Source organism: Mobula hypostoma, chromosome 7 (assembly GCF_963921235.1).
Source record: "Mobula hypostoma chromosome 7, sMobHyp1.1, whole genome shotgun sequence".
NCBI classification, from domain to species: Eukaryota; Metazoa; Chordata; class Chondrichthyes; order Myliobatiformes; family Myliobatidae; genus Mobula; species Mobula hypostoma.
This window is the reverse complement of record NC_086103.1, coordinates 183009146-183025473: the sequence shown is the minus strand read 5'-3', so window position 1 is coordinate 183025473 and position 16328 is coordinate 183009146. Positions and strand designations below refer to the sequence as shown.

General features: G+C 45.5%; 1 protein-coding gene across 1 annotated transcript in view; it reads right to left on the bottom strand.

Moving 5' to 3' along the window:
* Nucleotides 1–16328, bottom strand: part of slco2b1 (solute carrier organic anion transporter family, member 2B1) — a 102233-nt gene that overhangs the window by 13832 nt on the left and 72073 nt on the right. Inside the window, exons 9-12 of the mRNA XM_063054690.1 lie at nt 10470–10634; nt 8397–8592; nt 7235–7385; nt 4908–5068 (exon numbers count right to left, since the gene is read on the bottom strand). Coding sequence (XP_062910760.1) covers nt 4908–5068; nt 7235–7385; nt 8397–8592; nt 10470–10634 — 673 coding nt within the window. The remainder of the gene's footprint in view (nt 1–4907; nt 5069–7234; nt 7386–8396; nt 8593–10469; nt 10635–16328) is intronic.

The window sequence follows — 16328 nt, the reverse complement described above, 5'->3', positions numbered from 1 at the left end:
AAATAACAATATTCTTTGCATTTCTGGTCAGATGCTAACTGCATTTCATTGGCTTTGTATCTGTACTCGGCACAATGCCAATAAAGTTGAATCTAATCGAATTTAATCTAAAGGAGAACAAAATAATTGTTACCCCAGATCCAATGCAGAACAAAAAAACTATGCAATAAGATAAAGAACAATAAATATAAATACATAAGATAGCTTGTATACACTGATTGTATGTCCATTAAGTGACGCTGGGCACAGGAGTGTCTGCACACAAGGTGACTCTGACAGGAAATGATAAAGTAGTGGTGGTTGGGGGTGTGGAGGGGTGGGTTAGTGGGTGGAGGTGTTGATCAGCCTTACTGCTTGGGGAAATGAACTGTTTTTGAGTCTGGTGGTCCTGGTGTGGATGCTACACACCTGATGGGAGTGGGACAAACAGTCCATGAGCAGGGTGGGTGGGATCCTTCATGAAGTTACTGGCCCTTTTCAGGCACTTTTCTGTATATATGTCCTTGATGGTGGATAGGCTGGTGCTGGTGATGCATTGGGCAGTTTTGACTACCCATTGTCGAGCCTTCCTGTCTGCCCTAATGCAATTTCTGTACCATGCAGCCTCATTCACTGAATAATAAAGAAAGGTTCTACAGAATTGGGCTGTTTTGGAGTGTTGGATGCTGAGCGGCGATCTGATAGAAGTTTATGAAGTTATGGGGGGAATAGATATAACAGACAGTCAGGAACTTTTTCCCAGAGTAGAAATGTCAAGTCAGAATCGAAGTCGGAATCAAAATCAGGATCAGGTTTAATATCACCAGTATATGTCGTGAAATTTGTTGTCCTTGTGGCAGCAGTAGAATGCATTACATAATAATAGAGAAAAATGTGAATTACCATACAGTATGTACATGTATATCAAAGAGTTAATAAGTAGTCCAAAAAAAGTAGTGAGGTTCTGTTCATAGGTTCAATGCCCATTCAGAAATCGGATGACAGAGGGGAAGAAGCTGTTCCTGAATCATTGAGTGTGTGCCTTCAGGATCCTGTACCTCCACCCTGTTGGTAGCAATGAGAAGAGGGCATGTCCTGGGTGTTGGGGGTCCTTAAGGATGGACTCCGCCTTTTTGAGGCATCGCTCCTTGAAGATGTCCTGGATACTATGGAGGCTAGCGCCCGTGATGGAGCTGACTAAGTTTACAACTCTCTGCCGCTTAGTTCAATCGTGCAGTAGCCGCTCCCCCCCACCCCTATACCAGCCTAGGAGAGATTCATTTAAGGTGAGAGGTGAAAGTTTAAAAGAGAGATGCATGGAATATTTGTTTTTTACCTACTAACCTGTACTTTGGAACGTGGGAGGAACCCGGAACAGCCACAGGAATGGGTGGAATGTGCAAACTCCTTACAGAGAGCGGTGGGATTGAACCTGTGTAACAGCGTTACGCTGACCGCTAACCGCTACGCTGCTGCGCCACTTCCTCTCTCCCAGAGTCGGGAAATCAAGAACGAGAGGGCGTGGGTTCAGGGTGACAGGGAAAACGATTAATAGGAACTTGAGGGGCAAATTCATTTTTCTAAACAAAGTAGGTGATGAACGTACGGAATAAGGGGCTAAATGAAGTGGTCAATGCAGGCACAAAACCAACTTTTAAAGGAGTATTGGGCAGGGGCAGGCACATGGAGACACAAGAGACGCTGCTGAAGGCAGAAATCTGGAGCAGAACACAAAATGCTGGAGGAACTCAGCAGGTCAGGCAGCATCTATAAAGGGAAATGAAAAGTCAATGTTCAGATGGGTCCAGGTGAAGGGTCTTGGCACAGTTCATTCCCCCCCCCCCATAGGCCTGCCAAGTTCCTCCTGCATTATTTCTTTGTGTGGGCAGAAACGTGGCTTGGAAAGGTTTACCGTGATTCCCAGCCATTTTTGTGCCAAGGAGCCCCTGCCGTTAACTGAGGCGTCTGTGGATCCCAGGTTGGGAACCCCTAGTTTAGAGGGAAGTAGTTCAAACATGGGCAAATGTGACTAATTTAGATGGGTATATTGTTTGGCATGGACCAGTTGGGTCAAAGGGCCTGTTTCTATACAGTTGGACTCTATAACTGTGACTCTACAACCGGAGGAAAGAGAAGGGAGATGTCAAATGTGATTTTTGTTTACACAAAGTGGTGGGGGTTGTGGTACAAGAATCTTAAATAGGCACCCGGATGAAAGGAAAATGGCAGGCCATGTGAGAGACAGGGGTTAGACTGATCCTGGAGTATGTTAAAAGGATGGCACAACAGCGCGGGCAGAAGGGCCTGTACTGTGTTGTAGTGTTCCATGTTAACAGGACCATGTGGGTTTCCTCTGGGTTCTCTGGTTTCCTCCCACAGTCCAAAGACGTACTGGTTAGTAGGTTAATTGATCATTATATAGTGTCCTGTGATCAGGCTAGAGTTAAATAGGTGGGTTGCTGGCCGTTACAGTTCATTGAGCTGGAAGGACCTGTTCCACACTATATCTCCAAATAAATACTTAAATAGATAGATATGTAGCTATTTAGACATCTTAGATAGATAGACAGAAAAAATAACTCCATAATTCACATATGCTACAGTTCCTTCTTACTGGGAAATGTTACATTTTTTATATGGCATAGAAGTTCACACACATTTATACAAGGGTCACCAGTCCTAAAACTGGATGTGGCACCGTTTTCTGGTTCCTACCCTGAAGACATGGAATTAGTGAGGCTTTAGAGCCTGAGGGTCGTTCGTCTAAGTCCACATTGACAATCCATTTCCCACTTAAAGTTTAAAACGATTTGGGCCAAACATGGGCAAATGGGCTAGCATGGACCAGATGGGCCAAAGTGCCTGTTTGCATGCAATGAGATTCATAGAGTAACCGGGCCCGTTCACACAACGAGCATGGTGCCCACCAGCCTCTCTCCTATTCCTGCATTTGGCAAGAACCTTGCTCAGACTGCAATGAACTAATTCTCCACTAACCCGCCCCACAGCAACACAGCAGCTGGCGCGACACTCTTACAGCTGGGGGCGTTTGGAGTTTGGAGTTCAACTCTGGTGCTGTCTGTAAGGAGCGAACTGCATGGGTTTCCTCTGGGTGCTCTGGTTTTCTCCCATGGTCTAAAGATGTACCGGTTGGTAGGTTATAAACACAAAAAGAGTTTCAGCAGATGCTGGAAATCTGGAGCAACAGAAATATACAAAATGCTAGTGGAACTCAGCAGGACAGGCAGCATCAAAGCAGGGGAATAAACAGTCGACATTTTGGACCAAGACCCTTCATCAGTTAGTAGGTTAATTGGTCGTTGTAAATTGTCCTCTAAAGGGTTAAATAGTTACATTGCTGCGCGATGCAGCTTGTTGGGTCGGTAGGGGCTATCTCACACTGTATCTCTAAAAAGAAAATCCATGTACTTATCAAAGTGCCATCTGAACGGTGAATTTACTACTGATTCTATTTTTCAGGTTCTTGCACTCCCGAACTTGACGTGAAGGGCAACTGCAAGCGATCAAAAAAAGCTGCAGATCGTTGTAGACTTAGTTTGCACCAGATTCCCCAGCGTCCAGGACATCTTCGAAAGGCGATGCCTCAAAAAGACAGTATCCACCATTAAGGACCCACAACATGCAGGGCCTGCCCTCTTCTCATTGCTACCATCAGGGAGGAGGTACAGGAGTCTGAAGACACACACACTCACTGATTCAAGTACAGCTTCTTCCCCTCTGCCATCAGATTTCTGAACAGACATTGAACCCATTGACACCTCAATTTTTTTTCTCTCTTCTTGCACTAATTTAATTAAAAATATACACTTATTATAGTAATTAAGTTTTTTTTATTATGTATTGCAATGTACTGGATTTAAGTTTCCATCAAACTCAATATACAAGTTTGCTGATGACACAACAATTGTAGGCCGTATCTCGGGTAATGATGAGTTTGAGTACAGAGGGGAAATTAAGAACCTGGTGGCATGGTGCCAAGACAATAACCTATCCCTCAACGTCAGCAAGACGAAGGAATTGGTTGCTGACTTCAGAAGGAGTAGCGGACCGCACAACCCAATTTACATTGGTGGTGTGCAAGTGGAACAGGTCAAAAGCTTTAAGTTCCTCGGGGTCAATATTACAAATGACGTGACTTGGTCCAACCAAGCAGAGTTCACCGCCAAGAAGGCCCACCAGCACCTTCACTCCCTGAGAAAACTAAAGAAATTTGGCCTGTCCCCTAAAACCCTCACTAATTTTTATAGATGTACCGTAGAAAGCATTCTTCTAGGGTGCATCACAACCTGGTATGGAAGTTGTCCTGCCCAAGACCGGATGAAGATGCAGAAGATCGTGAACACGGCGCAGCACATCACACAAACCAATCTTCTGTCTTTGGACTCATTTTGCACTGCACGCTGTTGGAGCAGTGCTTCCAGGATAATCAAGGACACGACCCACCCAGCCAACACACTTTTCATCCCTCTTCCCTCCAGGAGAAGGCTCAGGAGCTTGAAGACTCGTATGGCCAGATTTGGGAACAGCTTCTTTCCAACTGTGATAAGACTGCTGAACAGATTCTGACCCGGATCTGGGCCGTACCCTCCAAATATCCAGACCTGCCTCTCGGTTTTTTTGCACTACCTTACTTTCCATTTTTTTATTTTCTATTTATGATTTATAATTTAAATTTTTAATATTTACTAATTTTTACTATTTTTAATATTTAATATTTGTAATCCAGGGAGCGGGAAGCACAGAATCAAATATCGCTGTGATGATTGTACGTCCTAGTATCAATTGTTTGGCGACAATAAAGTATAAAGTACTGTTCCCACAAAGCAACAAATTTCATGACATGTGCAGGTGATATTAAATTTGATTCTGATTCTGAGATCGAAGACGGGGCAGGGAGGTAGGCTTACCTCAGCACCAGCATGAATGACGGCGTCTGGCAAAGCGTGGCCACAAAACCGGTCAGCGTCAGGAAGAACATGAAGGGCAGGAGAAGGTGATAACACCCCGTACGACAGGTGCCCGGCAGCACCTGTAATCGGTCAGGAACACAGCTGCAGTTGCTGTAAGCCTTCAGAGGGGAGACGGAGAAAAAAAGGGTTAAATTCCCTCCGGATGACCTGTGGTAATAAACTCCATAAACTCACCACCCTCTGGTTAAAGAAATTTCTTCGCTTCTCTGTCTTAAATGAATGCCCCTCTGTCCTGAGGCTGTGCCTTCTTGTCCTACACTCCCCCATCACGGGAAACATCCTTTCCACATCTACTCTGTCTAGGCCTTTCAACATTTGAATTATTTCAATGAGATCCCCTCATCCTTCTGAATTCCAGCGGTACAGACCCAGAGCCATCAAATGTTCTTCATTCCCAGCATCATCCTTGCAAAACCTTCTCCAATGCCAGCACATCTTTTCTAAGATGAGGAGCTCAAAACTGTTCACAATACTCAAGGTGAGGCCTCACCAGTGCCTTACAAAGCCTCAGCATCACACCCCTGCTGTTGTATTCTAGACCTCCTGAAATGAATGCTAACATTGCATTTGCCTTCCTCACCACCAACTCAACCTACAAATTAACCTTTAGGGTGATCTGCTCAAGGACTCCCAAGTCCCTTTACATCTCAGATTTTTTGGATTTTCTCCCCGTTTAGAAAGTAGTCCGCACATTTATTTCTACTACTAAAGTGCATGACCAGGCATTTTCCAACATTGTATTTCACTTGCCACTTCCTTGCCCATTCTCCTAATCTATCTAAGTCCTTCTGCATCCTACCTGATTCTTCAACACTACCTGCTCCTCCACCAATCTTTGTATCATCTGTAAACTTGGCAACAAAGCTATCTATTCTATCATCTAAATCATTTATATACAGCATAAAAAGAAGTGGTCCCAAAACCGACCCGTGCAGAACAACACGAGTCACTGGCAGCCAACCAGAGAAGGATCCTTTTATTCCCAATCGCTGCCTCCTACCAATCAGCCAATGCTCTAACCATCTTAGTAACTTTCCTATAATACCATGGGCTCTTAACTTGGTAAGCAGCCTCATGTGTGGCACCTTGTCAAAGGCCTTCTGAAAGTCCAAAGAACATCCTCTGCATTCCCTTTATCTATCCTACTTGTAATATCATCAAAGAATTCCAACAGGTTTGTCAGACAGGACTTTCCCTGAAGGGAACCATGTTGACTTTGTCCTATCTTGTCCTGTGTCACCAAGTACTCCATTTTCTCATCCTTAACAATTGATTCCAACATCTTCCCAACCTCTGAGGTTAGGCCAACTGGTCTATAATTTCCTTTCTGTTGCTTTCCTCCTTTCTTAAAGAGTGGAGTGACATTTGCAATTTTCCAGTCCTCTGGCATCATGCCAGAGTCCAATATTTTCTGAAAGATCATTTCTAATGCCACCACAATCTCTAACGCTGCCTCTTTCAGAACCCTAGGATGCAGTTCATATGGTCCAGGTGACTTAGGTACCTTTAGGTCTTTCAGCTTTTTGAGCACCTTCTCCCTTGTAATAGTAACTGCACCCACTTCTCTTCCTTCACACACTACAACATCAAGCATACTGCTAGTGTCTTCAAGTGAAGACTGATGCAAAATACTCATTTAGTTCATCAGCCATCTCCTTGTCCCCATTATTATTTCTCCTGCCTCATTTTCTAGTGGTCCTATATCCACTCTCATTTCTCTGAAGTGCGTTACTCTAATTAATGTCCATATCCCTCCAATCCCTGCAAGTTCAGACAGCTTCCTATGGTATCTGCCTCCACCACCACCTCTGATAGTATAAAAAGTTTTACCCTGCACACCTCATTTGAACTTACTCTCTCTCACCTTAATTGCATGCCCATTAGTATTAGATATTTTGACCCAGGATAAGTTCTGTCGGTCTCCTCTATCTGTACCTCTCATCATCTATCGGGTAGCCTCACCCATTCCAGAGAAAACAACCCAAGTTTGTCCAACCACTCCTTAACGCTCACACCCTCTAATGCAGGCAGTGTCGTGGTGAACCTCTTCTGCATCCTCTCCAAGGCCTCGTCATCCTTCCTACGGTGGGGTGACCAGAACTCGAAGCATTACACTAGATGCAGCCTAACCAGAACTCTCTCAATGTACGATTTCTGTATACATTGCAGCAGATTTGATGTGTCCAGTTTATCTGTGGGTACAACCTTCCAAACCGCTTGCTGCACCAGATCATCGCAATTCAGACCCATGAGTCCATGCTCACCGAAACTCTTCTTTGACCATCCAGCACAACGTTCTGACAACCAGCATGACACGGAGAGATGAACTCAATGTCATTGCCAGCACAGACGGGGTTGTAGACTTGATCCCGGCAAGAACATCCCTGATTACAGCTCATCCTAATGTCCAATGTGCTGGAAATTAGAGAAGAAAGGTTTTTAAGTGGATAATAATTATTTCCCTCTCTTAATCACCAAATGACACAGTGTAAAGTCAGTACTACTATGTCTCTTGGTTTACTCAATGCTATTTGTGTTAATTACCTCCATCACACATAAGAGCAGAATTAGTCTATTTGGCCCATTGAGTCTGCTCCACCGTTCCATCACGGCTGATTTATTATCCCACTCAGTCCCATTCTCCTGCCTTCTCCCCATAATCTTTGATGTCCTTACTAATCAAGAACCTATCAACTTCAGCTTTAAATATACCCTATGATTTGACCTCCACAGCCATCTGTCGCAATGAATTCCACAGATTCACCTCCCTTTGGCTAAAGAAATTCCTCCTCATCCCTGTTCTAGATGGATGACCCTCTTTTCTGAGGCTGTGCCCTCTGGTCCTAGACTCCCCAACTATAGGAAACATCCTCTCCACATCCACCTTATCTTGGCTTTTCAATATTTGATAGGTTTCAGTGAGATCCCCACCCCCTCATTCTTTTAAAATCCAGTGAGTACAGGCCCAGATCCGTCACAAGTTCCTCATATGTTAACCCTTTCATTCTTGTGCTCATTCCCTTGAACCTTCTCTGGACCTTCTTCAATGAAAGCATATCCTTTCTTAGATAAGGGACCAAAACTGCTCACCACATTTCGTGCAGTCTGACCAATGCTTTTTAAAGCCTCAGCATTACATTCTAATCCTCTTGAGATGAATGCTAACATTGCATTTGCCTTCCTTACCACTGACTCTAGCTGTAAGTTAACCTTTAGGGAATCCCAAGTCCCAAGACCTTTAGGGATCTGTGTCACATTGGGGAGACTAATAATTATTGCCCACTGCCCGATAGTAGCGAGAAGAGGGTATGAGTTGTAGAGACCTTGAAAGTGATCTTGGTACATGTGTGTGAAAACTAAGAATTTCAGGTTGTATACTGTGTACGTTCTCTGATAATAAATTGAATTTACCAATTTTTGCCGTACCTATTCAGAGGGTAGTTGACTCCTGCGACCTTCTGCGTGGCACATCCGAGGAAGATGAGCGGAGCGGCGGCACAAATGGACAGGAAGATGGCCAGGCAGCACATTAGAGCCGAGCCTCGGAGAGTGATGCTGAGCCTTCTCATGATCATCCCCCCCACGAGGATGCCCAGCACAGCCCCAGGGACATGAACACTTCCTTCAGACAGAACAGATCGACAGCCGTCAAACACTCCTCCACAGCACATCGTCTCATTTCCCCTCGTCCATCAGGCAAAAGATACAGAGCCCAAAAGCACATTCCACCCGGATCAAGGACAGCTTCTGCCCCACTGTTGTAAAACTTTTGAATGGACCTCTCGTAATTTCTCAATTGACCTCGTTATGGGCTTTGCACCTTATTGTCTACCTGACAGCGTCTACCCTGCTGTTAGAAGACTATTAAATAATTCTTTCATATGATAGCTGGACTCTTGTCCTCACAATCTACCTCGTTATGATCTTGCACCTTATTGTCTACCTGCACTGCACTTTCTCTGTAACCGTTACACTTCATTCTCCATTCTGTTATTGTTTTACCTTGTTCTACCTCAATGCTCTGTGTAACGATCTGATCAGTATGCAGGACAAGCTCTTTATTTGGTACATGTGACAAAATAAGGGAGGGACGGAGGGGAGGGGAGGGAACGTCGACTCAGACCATGAGAGGCCTGCGTCGGGCATTTTCGTGCCTTACGAGGCGCGGATTGGAAGTCTGTGTGGGGCACCACTCCTCACACAGACTAGAGCGATGTGTGATTAAGTGCCTTGCTCAAGGACACAAACACGCTGCCACAGCTGAGGCTCGAACTAGCGACCTTGAGATAACTATAAACGTTTGTAGACGAACGCCTTAACCACTTGGCCATATGCCCAACACAAAATAAACAATTAGTTACCAATTACTTTCTCTGCAACTGTAACACTATTCCGCATTCCTGTCTTCCCTGTGTACCAACCTGATGTAATTATGTATGAAATGATCTGTCTGGATGGTACACAAAAAAACCCCACTACGTACACGTGAGAGATTCTACAGTTGCTGGAAATCCAGAGCAACACACACAAACTACTGGAAGAACTCAGCAGGTCAGGCAGCATCTATGGAGATGAATAAACAGTGGGCGTTTCAGGCTGAGACCCCTCTTCTGGGGTCAGAATTAGGCCATTTGGTATGTCGTGTCTGCTCTGCCATTCAATCACGACTGAAATTGATCGTATCAACAACAGGATATTATTGCTAATATCATGGGACATCATTTTATGTTGGATGGAGGGATGTATAGGGGGATGTCGGAGGTGAGATTTTTTACACAGAGAGTGGTGGGTGCATGGACTGCCCTTCCTGGTAGAGGCAGATACATTAGGGACATTTAAAAGACTCTTAGACACATGGATGATAGAAAAATGGAGGGCTATGTGGGAGGGAAGGGTGAGACTGATCTTAGAGCAGGTTAAAAGGTCAGCACAGCTTTGTGGGCCGAAGGGCCTGTACTGTGTTGTACTATGTTCCAGTACGCAATACAAGCTTTTCACTGTGACTCATTACATGCGGCAATAATGAACCAAATAAAGCAGGTCGCTTCGAGCAGATGGGGCTCGTCAGCCGTGGTTGGCAGCTCATCTCAGAGAAGGAAAACTCTGATCTCAAGCCTCGTGGCTACACCCGCGCATGAGAAAGGCTTTGGGAGTAAACCACAAGGGAAAAAAATCAGGAGCCCCTAAGGCAGTCCTACACTAAGTTCCACGTCAATTGTCAACTCCTGCAACAATGCTGGTGCCAAACTCTAACAGTCTCTGTCATTCCTTTGGATTCATCAACTGTGTGGAGAGGGGGGAGCTTGCACATGGACAGCAGCTTGCTCTCCACATTGTACTGCCCTGGTTTTGCCTGTCAACGGACGGTACAGCTAGGAAGCAGCGTCCATGGTCGATCCCAACCAGCGGAGGGCCCCACCTCTAAGACAAGCTTTTGACTGCATCTCGGAATGTGAGAACAATAAACTAACTCCAGTCCCGCTCCCCAAAGGCGCTCACCAATCAAGAGGTTTGCAAACGAGGCCGTCACGGAGAACTGCTGCTCCAGGAACTTGGAGATGAAGACACTGAGGCCAGACATCAGGGCCGACAGACACACCTGGGCCAAGACCACCATCAGGTAAACCTGGCTCCTCAGAGTCCGCACCAGGATACGGGGGAAGCCTGCCAGAGGGAAGAACGCAAGTTACCAACGTATATAGGGGGCAACTCGGCCCCTCAAGTCCGCACTGTCGTTCAACAAAACCGCGGCTGATCAGGTTGTAAGTTCAACCAGCTTTGCCGCATTGACCCCCATTTGTGCATTTAACATTGTGGTCGTAGGTGCCACGTATCTATTTTCTGTCTGTCTGTATTGTATTTTGTGTTGCGTGTTTATTGTGGGTAATTTGTCTAAATACAAGTCAATACTGTGTTAATCACTCTCTGACAAACAATCATCACAAGCAAGAGTCTGTAACTTTCCTTTGGACTTGAAGGCAATTCAATGTGACAGGACCAAGGCGAGGCAGCGGGTCCGTCGCTTAGAGTGAGGAAGACTGGAGGTTCGATTGACAGCATCAGGCCGAATTTGAAAAGTTAGGTACAGGCTGAATCAAGGCAGTGGGGTCCAGGCCCTAGAGCATATTGAAGCGACTGAACCCAGTATTTGGATGGCAACTTAGGCGCAGGGCTGGATTTGGAAAGTCAAGTACAGGCCAAATCGAGGCAGTGGGGTCCAGGCCCCAGAGTGTATCGATGGGGAAGGTCAGGGTGTCAGGGCCCAAGGCAATGGATGGGCCAGTACAGCTCGCTGCTCCACATCGTCTCCTCAGCTCAGTGCTGAACCAAGTGCCTGTGGACAAACTCTTTGTGCCCTTCAGTTCAGAATGTTGTTTGATAGTGTTACTGTATGCGGTTTTGTTTCTTCTGCACACTGGGTGTTTGATGATCTCATTTTTAATGGCTTGTTTTGGGTATCTTCGTCTTGTGGCTGTCTGCTACGAGAAGAATCTCAAGGTTGTATGATGTATGCATACTTTGATAATGAACGCACTTTGAACTTTGAACATGGATGGGGCATGATAGAAGCAAATGTGTATAGTTACGCATTCTCACCTTATCTTAGTCAGTGACAGAGCGTCAGCCAGAAATTATACTTTTTGTTGATCGCTTAATTTTGCTTATATTGTTTATTTACGATCTTCGCTTATTTAGGTTAATTTGAACACTAACTACTCTTATTTCGCTTCATCGTTAATTTAGTTTTGTTAGTTTTTTTAAAATCGCTTTAAGATAGTCTTTGCTAGTTTTGTATTAAAGGATCTAAGATATTTCTTTTGCCTTGGAACTCAGTATTTGGAAGCACGTCACACAGTGATAACTCTCATTCTCAGTGGCTCTGGTTTGTTTTCAGCTAACCCCGACAGAAGTCTTTACACCTCCTGCATAATTTTGAATCAGGAATGTTTCTTTTATGTTTCTCTTGTGATAGTCGTCCCTAATGACAAAGTCAAAGTTCGTTCGTTATGTGCTGTGTTGTACAACATGGGCGATCGTGGTCTTTCCGTGACTGTGATTGATATTGGCAAATTTTTCCGCAGAAGTGGTTTGACATTGTCTTCTTCTGGGCAGTGTCTTTACAAGATGGGATACCCCAGCCATTATCAAAACTCTTCAGAGATTGTCTGCCTCCCGTCTAGGTGGTGAGGGTGAAGGTGTCTGGGTGGTGAGGGGCAGGGGAGAGCGTGTCTGGGTGGTGAGGGCGAGGGGAGAGCATGTCTGGGCGGTGAGGGTGAGGGGAGAGCATGTCCGGGTGGTGCGGGGAGAGCGTGTTTGGGCGGTGAGGGCAGAAGAGAGCGTGTCTGGGTGGTGAGGGTCCTCAATGATGAATGCTGATTTCATGTAGATGTGCTTAATGGTTGGAAGGTCTTTGCCTGTGATGGACTGCACTGTAACAACTACTTTTTGCAGACTTTTCCATTCTTGGGCATTGGTGCTTCCATACTAGGCCATGATGCAACCAGTCAGGAACCAAAATTAGGCCATTTGGTCCATCGATCACAGCTGATTAATTTATGCTTCTGGTGTGAGAGGTCTTCAATCTATAGCAAGTTAATGAGGAAAAGGCCAGAGAGTGGAGAGACCAGGCAAAGATTAACCATAATCCTATTGAAGAGTGCTGCAAGTTTGAGGACAGATGGCTTCCAGTTATGAGCACATCTACAAGGAGCAGTGCCACAACTGAACGGTACCCATCATCAAGACCCTCACCATCCAGACCATGCTCTCTTCTTGCTACAACCATCGGGAAGAAGGTACAGAAGCTTTAGGTCCTACACTACCAGATACTGTACACAAAAAGCTGTTACTCTTCAACCATGCTGAAAAAGTGTGGATAACTTCACTCACCTCAACTCTGGACTGATCCCATAACCTAGAGACTCATTCGTTTTTAGTCACAGAATGCTGCAAGCGCAGAAACAGGCCATTCGGCCCATCTAGTCTATGCTGAACTGTTATTCTGCCAAGTTCCATTGACCCACACCTGGACCATAGACCCGCCCCCATACCCCTCCCAACCATATACCTGTCCAAACTTCTCAAATCAAACCTGCACTCACCATTTCCACTGACAGCTCGTTCCACCCTCTCACCACCCTCTGAGTGAAGAAGTTCCCCTCAGAGTCTCCTTAACCTATGACCTTTAGTTCTTTTCACACCCAACCTCAGTGGAAAAGGCCTACTTGCATTTGTCCTATCTATACCCCTCATAATTTTGCATACCGCTATCAAATCTCCCCTCATCTTCCAACGCTCCAGGGAGTACATTCCCAACCTATTCAACCTTTCCCTATAATAACTTTGTAACACGTTTTTTTTGCTTGTTTTGTCTTCTTTTGCACATTGGTTGATTGTCAGTCTTTATTAGGTACACCTGTACACCTGCTCGTTAATGCAAATATCTAATCAGTCAATCATGTGGCAGCAACTCAATGCATAAAAGCATGCAGACACGGTCAAGAGGTTCAGTTGTTGTTCAGACCAAACATCAGAATGGGGAAGAAACGTGATCTAAGTGACTTTGACCATGGCATGATTGTTAGTGTCAGACAGGTGGTTTGGAGTATCTCAGAAACTACTGATTTCCTGGAATTTTCACGTACAACAGTCGCTAGAGTTTACAGAGAATGGTGCAAAAAGCAACAAAAAAAAACATCCAAAGATGAATAGAGAGGTCAGAGAAAGATGTCCAGACTGGTTCAAGCTGACAGGAAGGCGACAGTAACTCAAATAACCACACGTTACAACACGGATGTGCAGAACAGCATCTCGGAATGCACACGTCGAACCTTCAAGTGGATGGGCTACAGCAGCAGAAGACCAGGCGGTCGTCTGAAAAAGTGGCCACTGATACTGTACGTGCTTAGATAATAAGTTTGAACTTTAAACTTTGACCTTGCTTCTCGTTTCTATGTACTTGTGAAAGAGGCTCAGAAATGTCACGCTTTCTGTGCTCTCGTGTGAAGGGATATTTTACACACTGGCTACTGAAAGGTATGAACATCCACAGTTGTTTGTTTGCCTGTGAAGGTGTTTTCATTCCAGACTGAATGGTCCATGTGTGGTAGCTTGATTTTATGAAGATAATGACAAGGCACTGACTGATCAAAGCAAGGATTCACTCCCAGTCTCTCAGCTGGACTACAGATATGCACCATATTATCAACATGCTGCCTGGTCTCTGTCACCCACTGTGACCCCTACATTCCTCTCTGTCTCTGTAAACCCCTGTGGCCCCAACACCCCTCCCTGTCTCTGTAACCCCTCCAGTCCCTACACCCCTTCCTGTCTCTGTAAACCCTTGTGGCCCCAACACCCCGCCCTGTCTCTGTAACCCCTCCAGTCCCTGCACCCCTCCCTGTCTCTGTAAACCCCTGTGGCCCCGACACCCCTCCCTGTCTCTGTAACCCCTCCAGTCCCTACACCCCTCCCCATCTCTGTAACCCCCTCCGGCCCTACACCCCTCTTCGTCTTTGTAACCCCTCCCTCCTCTTCACCCCTCACAGTCTCTGTAACACACCCAGTCCCTATACCCCTCACCATCTCTATAACCCCCTCATCCCCACCCCCCTCTCCCTGTCTCTGCAAACACCCCCTGCTCCATCCCTCATCCCTCCCCATCTCTATAAACCCCTCCAGCCCCTACACGTGCCTCTAACCCCCTCTGGCTCCTGCACCCTCTCCGTCTCTCTAAACCGCTCCAGCCCCTACACCCCTCCCTGTCTCTGTAACCCCTCCAGCCCCTACACCCCTCCCTGTCTTTGTAACCCCCCCTCAGGTGCCCACCATCGAGAACATCTTTGAGAACTGGTGCCTTAAGAAGGCGGCATCATCACTAAGGACCTTTACCACCTGAGACATCCTCTCTTCCCATTGCTAACATCAGGGAGGATGTACAGGAGCCCGAAGAAACACATTTAACCATTCAGGAATGGCTTCTTCCCCTCTGCCATCAGATTTCCGAATAGTCCATGAACACAAACATTAGCATGTTATTCCTTTTTTCAAACTATTTGCTTACTTTTGTAATTTTATGTCTTTATGGTCTTTGCACTGTACTTCTTCAACATATTACCAGCTCCAGCCTACCTACCATCAAGTACGTATATACAGAAAAGGGCCAGTAACATCATGAAGGATCCTGCCCACCCTGCTCATAGACCATTTGTCCCACTCCCATCAGGGAGGGGGCTACATAGCATCCGCACACAGACTGAACAACAGTTATTTTCCCCAAGCAGTAAGGATCCACCCACTAACCCACCCCTCCACACCCCCAACCACCACTACTTTATCATTTCCTGTCAGAGTCACCTTGCCTACAGACACTCCTGCTTCTCGAGTCACTTTATGGACAATCAATCTCTGTGCATAAACTAACTTTATTGTGTTCTTTTATTATTATTGTGTTCTTTATCTTATTGGGTTTTGTTTGTGCTGCATCAGATCCAGAATAACAACTATTTCATTCACTTGTGTACTGGAAATGACATTAAACAATCTTGAACATGAACTCTCTCTTTGTGCTTCTGTACCTTTGCACTGAACTGCTGCCATAAAACAACAAAACTGGGCAATAACATATCTGATTCTGATGTCCAGGACCCAGAAGCCTGCACTTGCGTGTGTTAATTCTGAGATTGCTGCATGAACCTACGTAAACATCTGCTGAGACCACGTCAGTCAACCATCTCACTCAGCAAGAATGGACATGTCTGGAAGGCTTTTCAGTGAAGCAGTAGTAAGCCAGCGTAGTTTCACAATAACACCCCTCAGGCTTCAGGCTGATGCAAAACCATTATCAGATTTCCTTCAGTTTCTGTCAAGAGATTCCCATCGGGTTCCAGCCTCAGGAAACCTACCTCATTCTATGATGTACTTCTTGGCAGGACATTTGGTTTAGTTTGTATAGAGGTATAGGGCACTTCGGCCCATCTATTCCATGCCAACCTGCTACTCTGCCTAGTCTTATTGATTCTACAGCCCTCCACACCATTCCCATTTATGCACTTACCCAAATTTCTCTTAAATTTCTGCATCTATCGTTTGCACCATCAGCTCGTCTCACACTCTTACCACCCTCTGAGTGAAAAGTTTCCCCTTGGGTTCCCCTTAAACATTTCATCTTTCACTCTTAACTTAACCCATGACCCCTAGTTCTAATTTCAGCCATCCTCCGTGGCAAAAGTCCGTTTGCACTTTTTTTACCCCTCATAATTTTGTATGCCTCTATCAAATCACCCCTCATTCTCCAGGGGATAAAGTCCAAACCTATTCAACCTTTCCTTAATAAGCAGGTCGTCAAGTCCCAGCAAC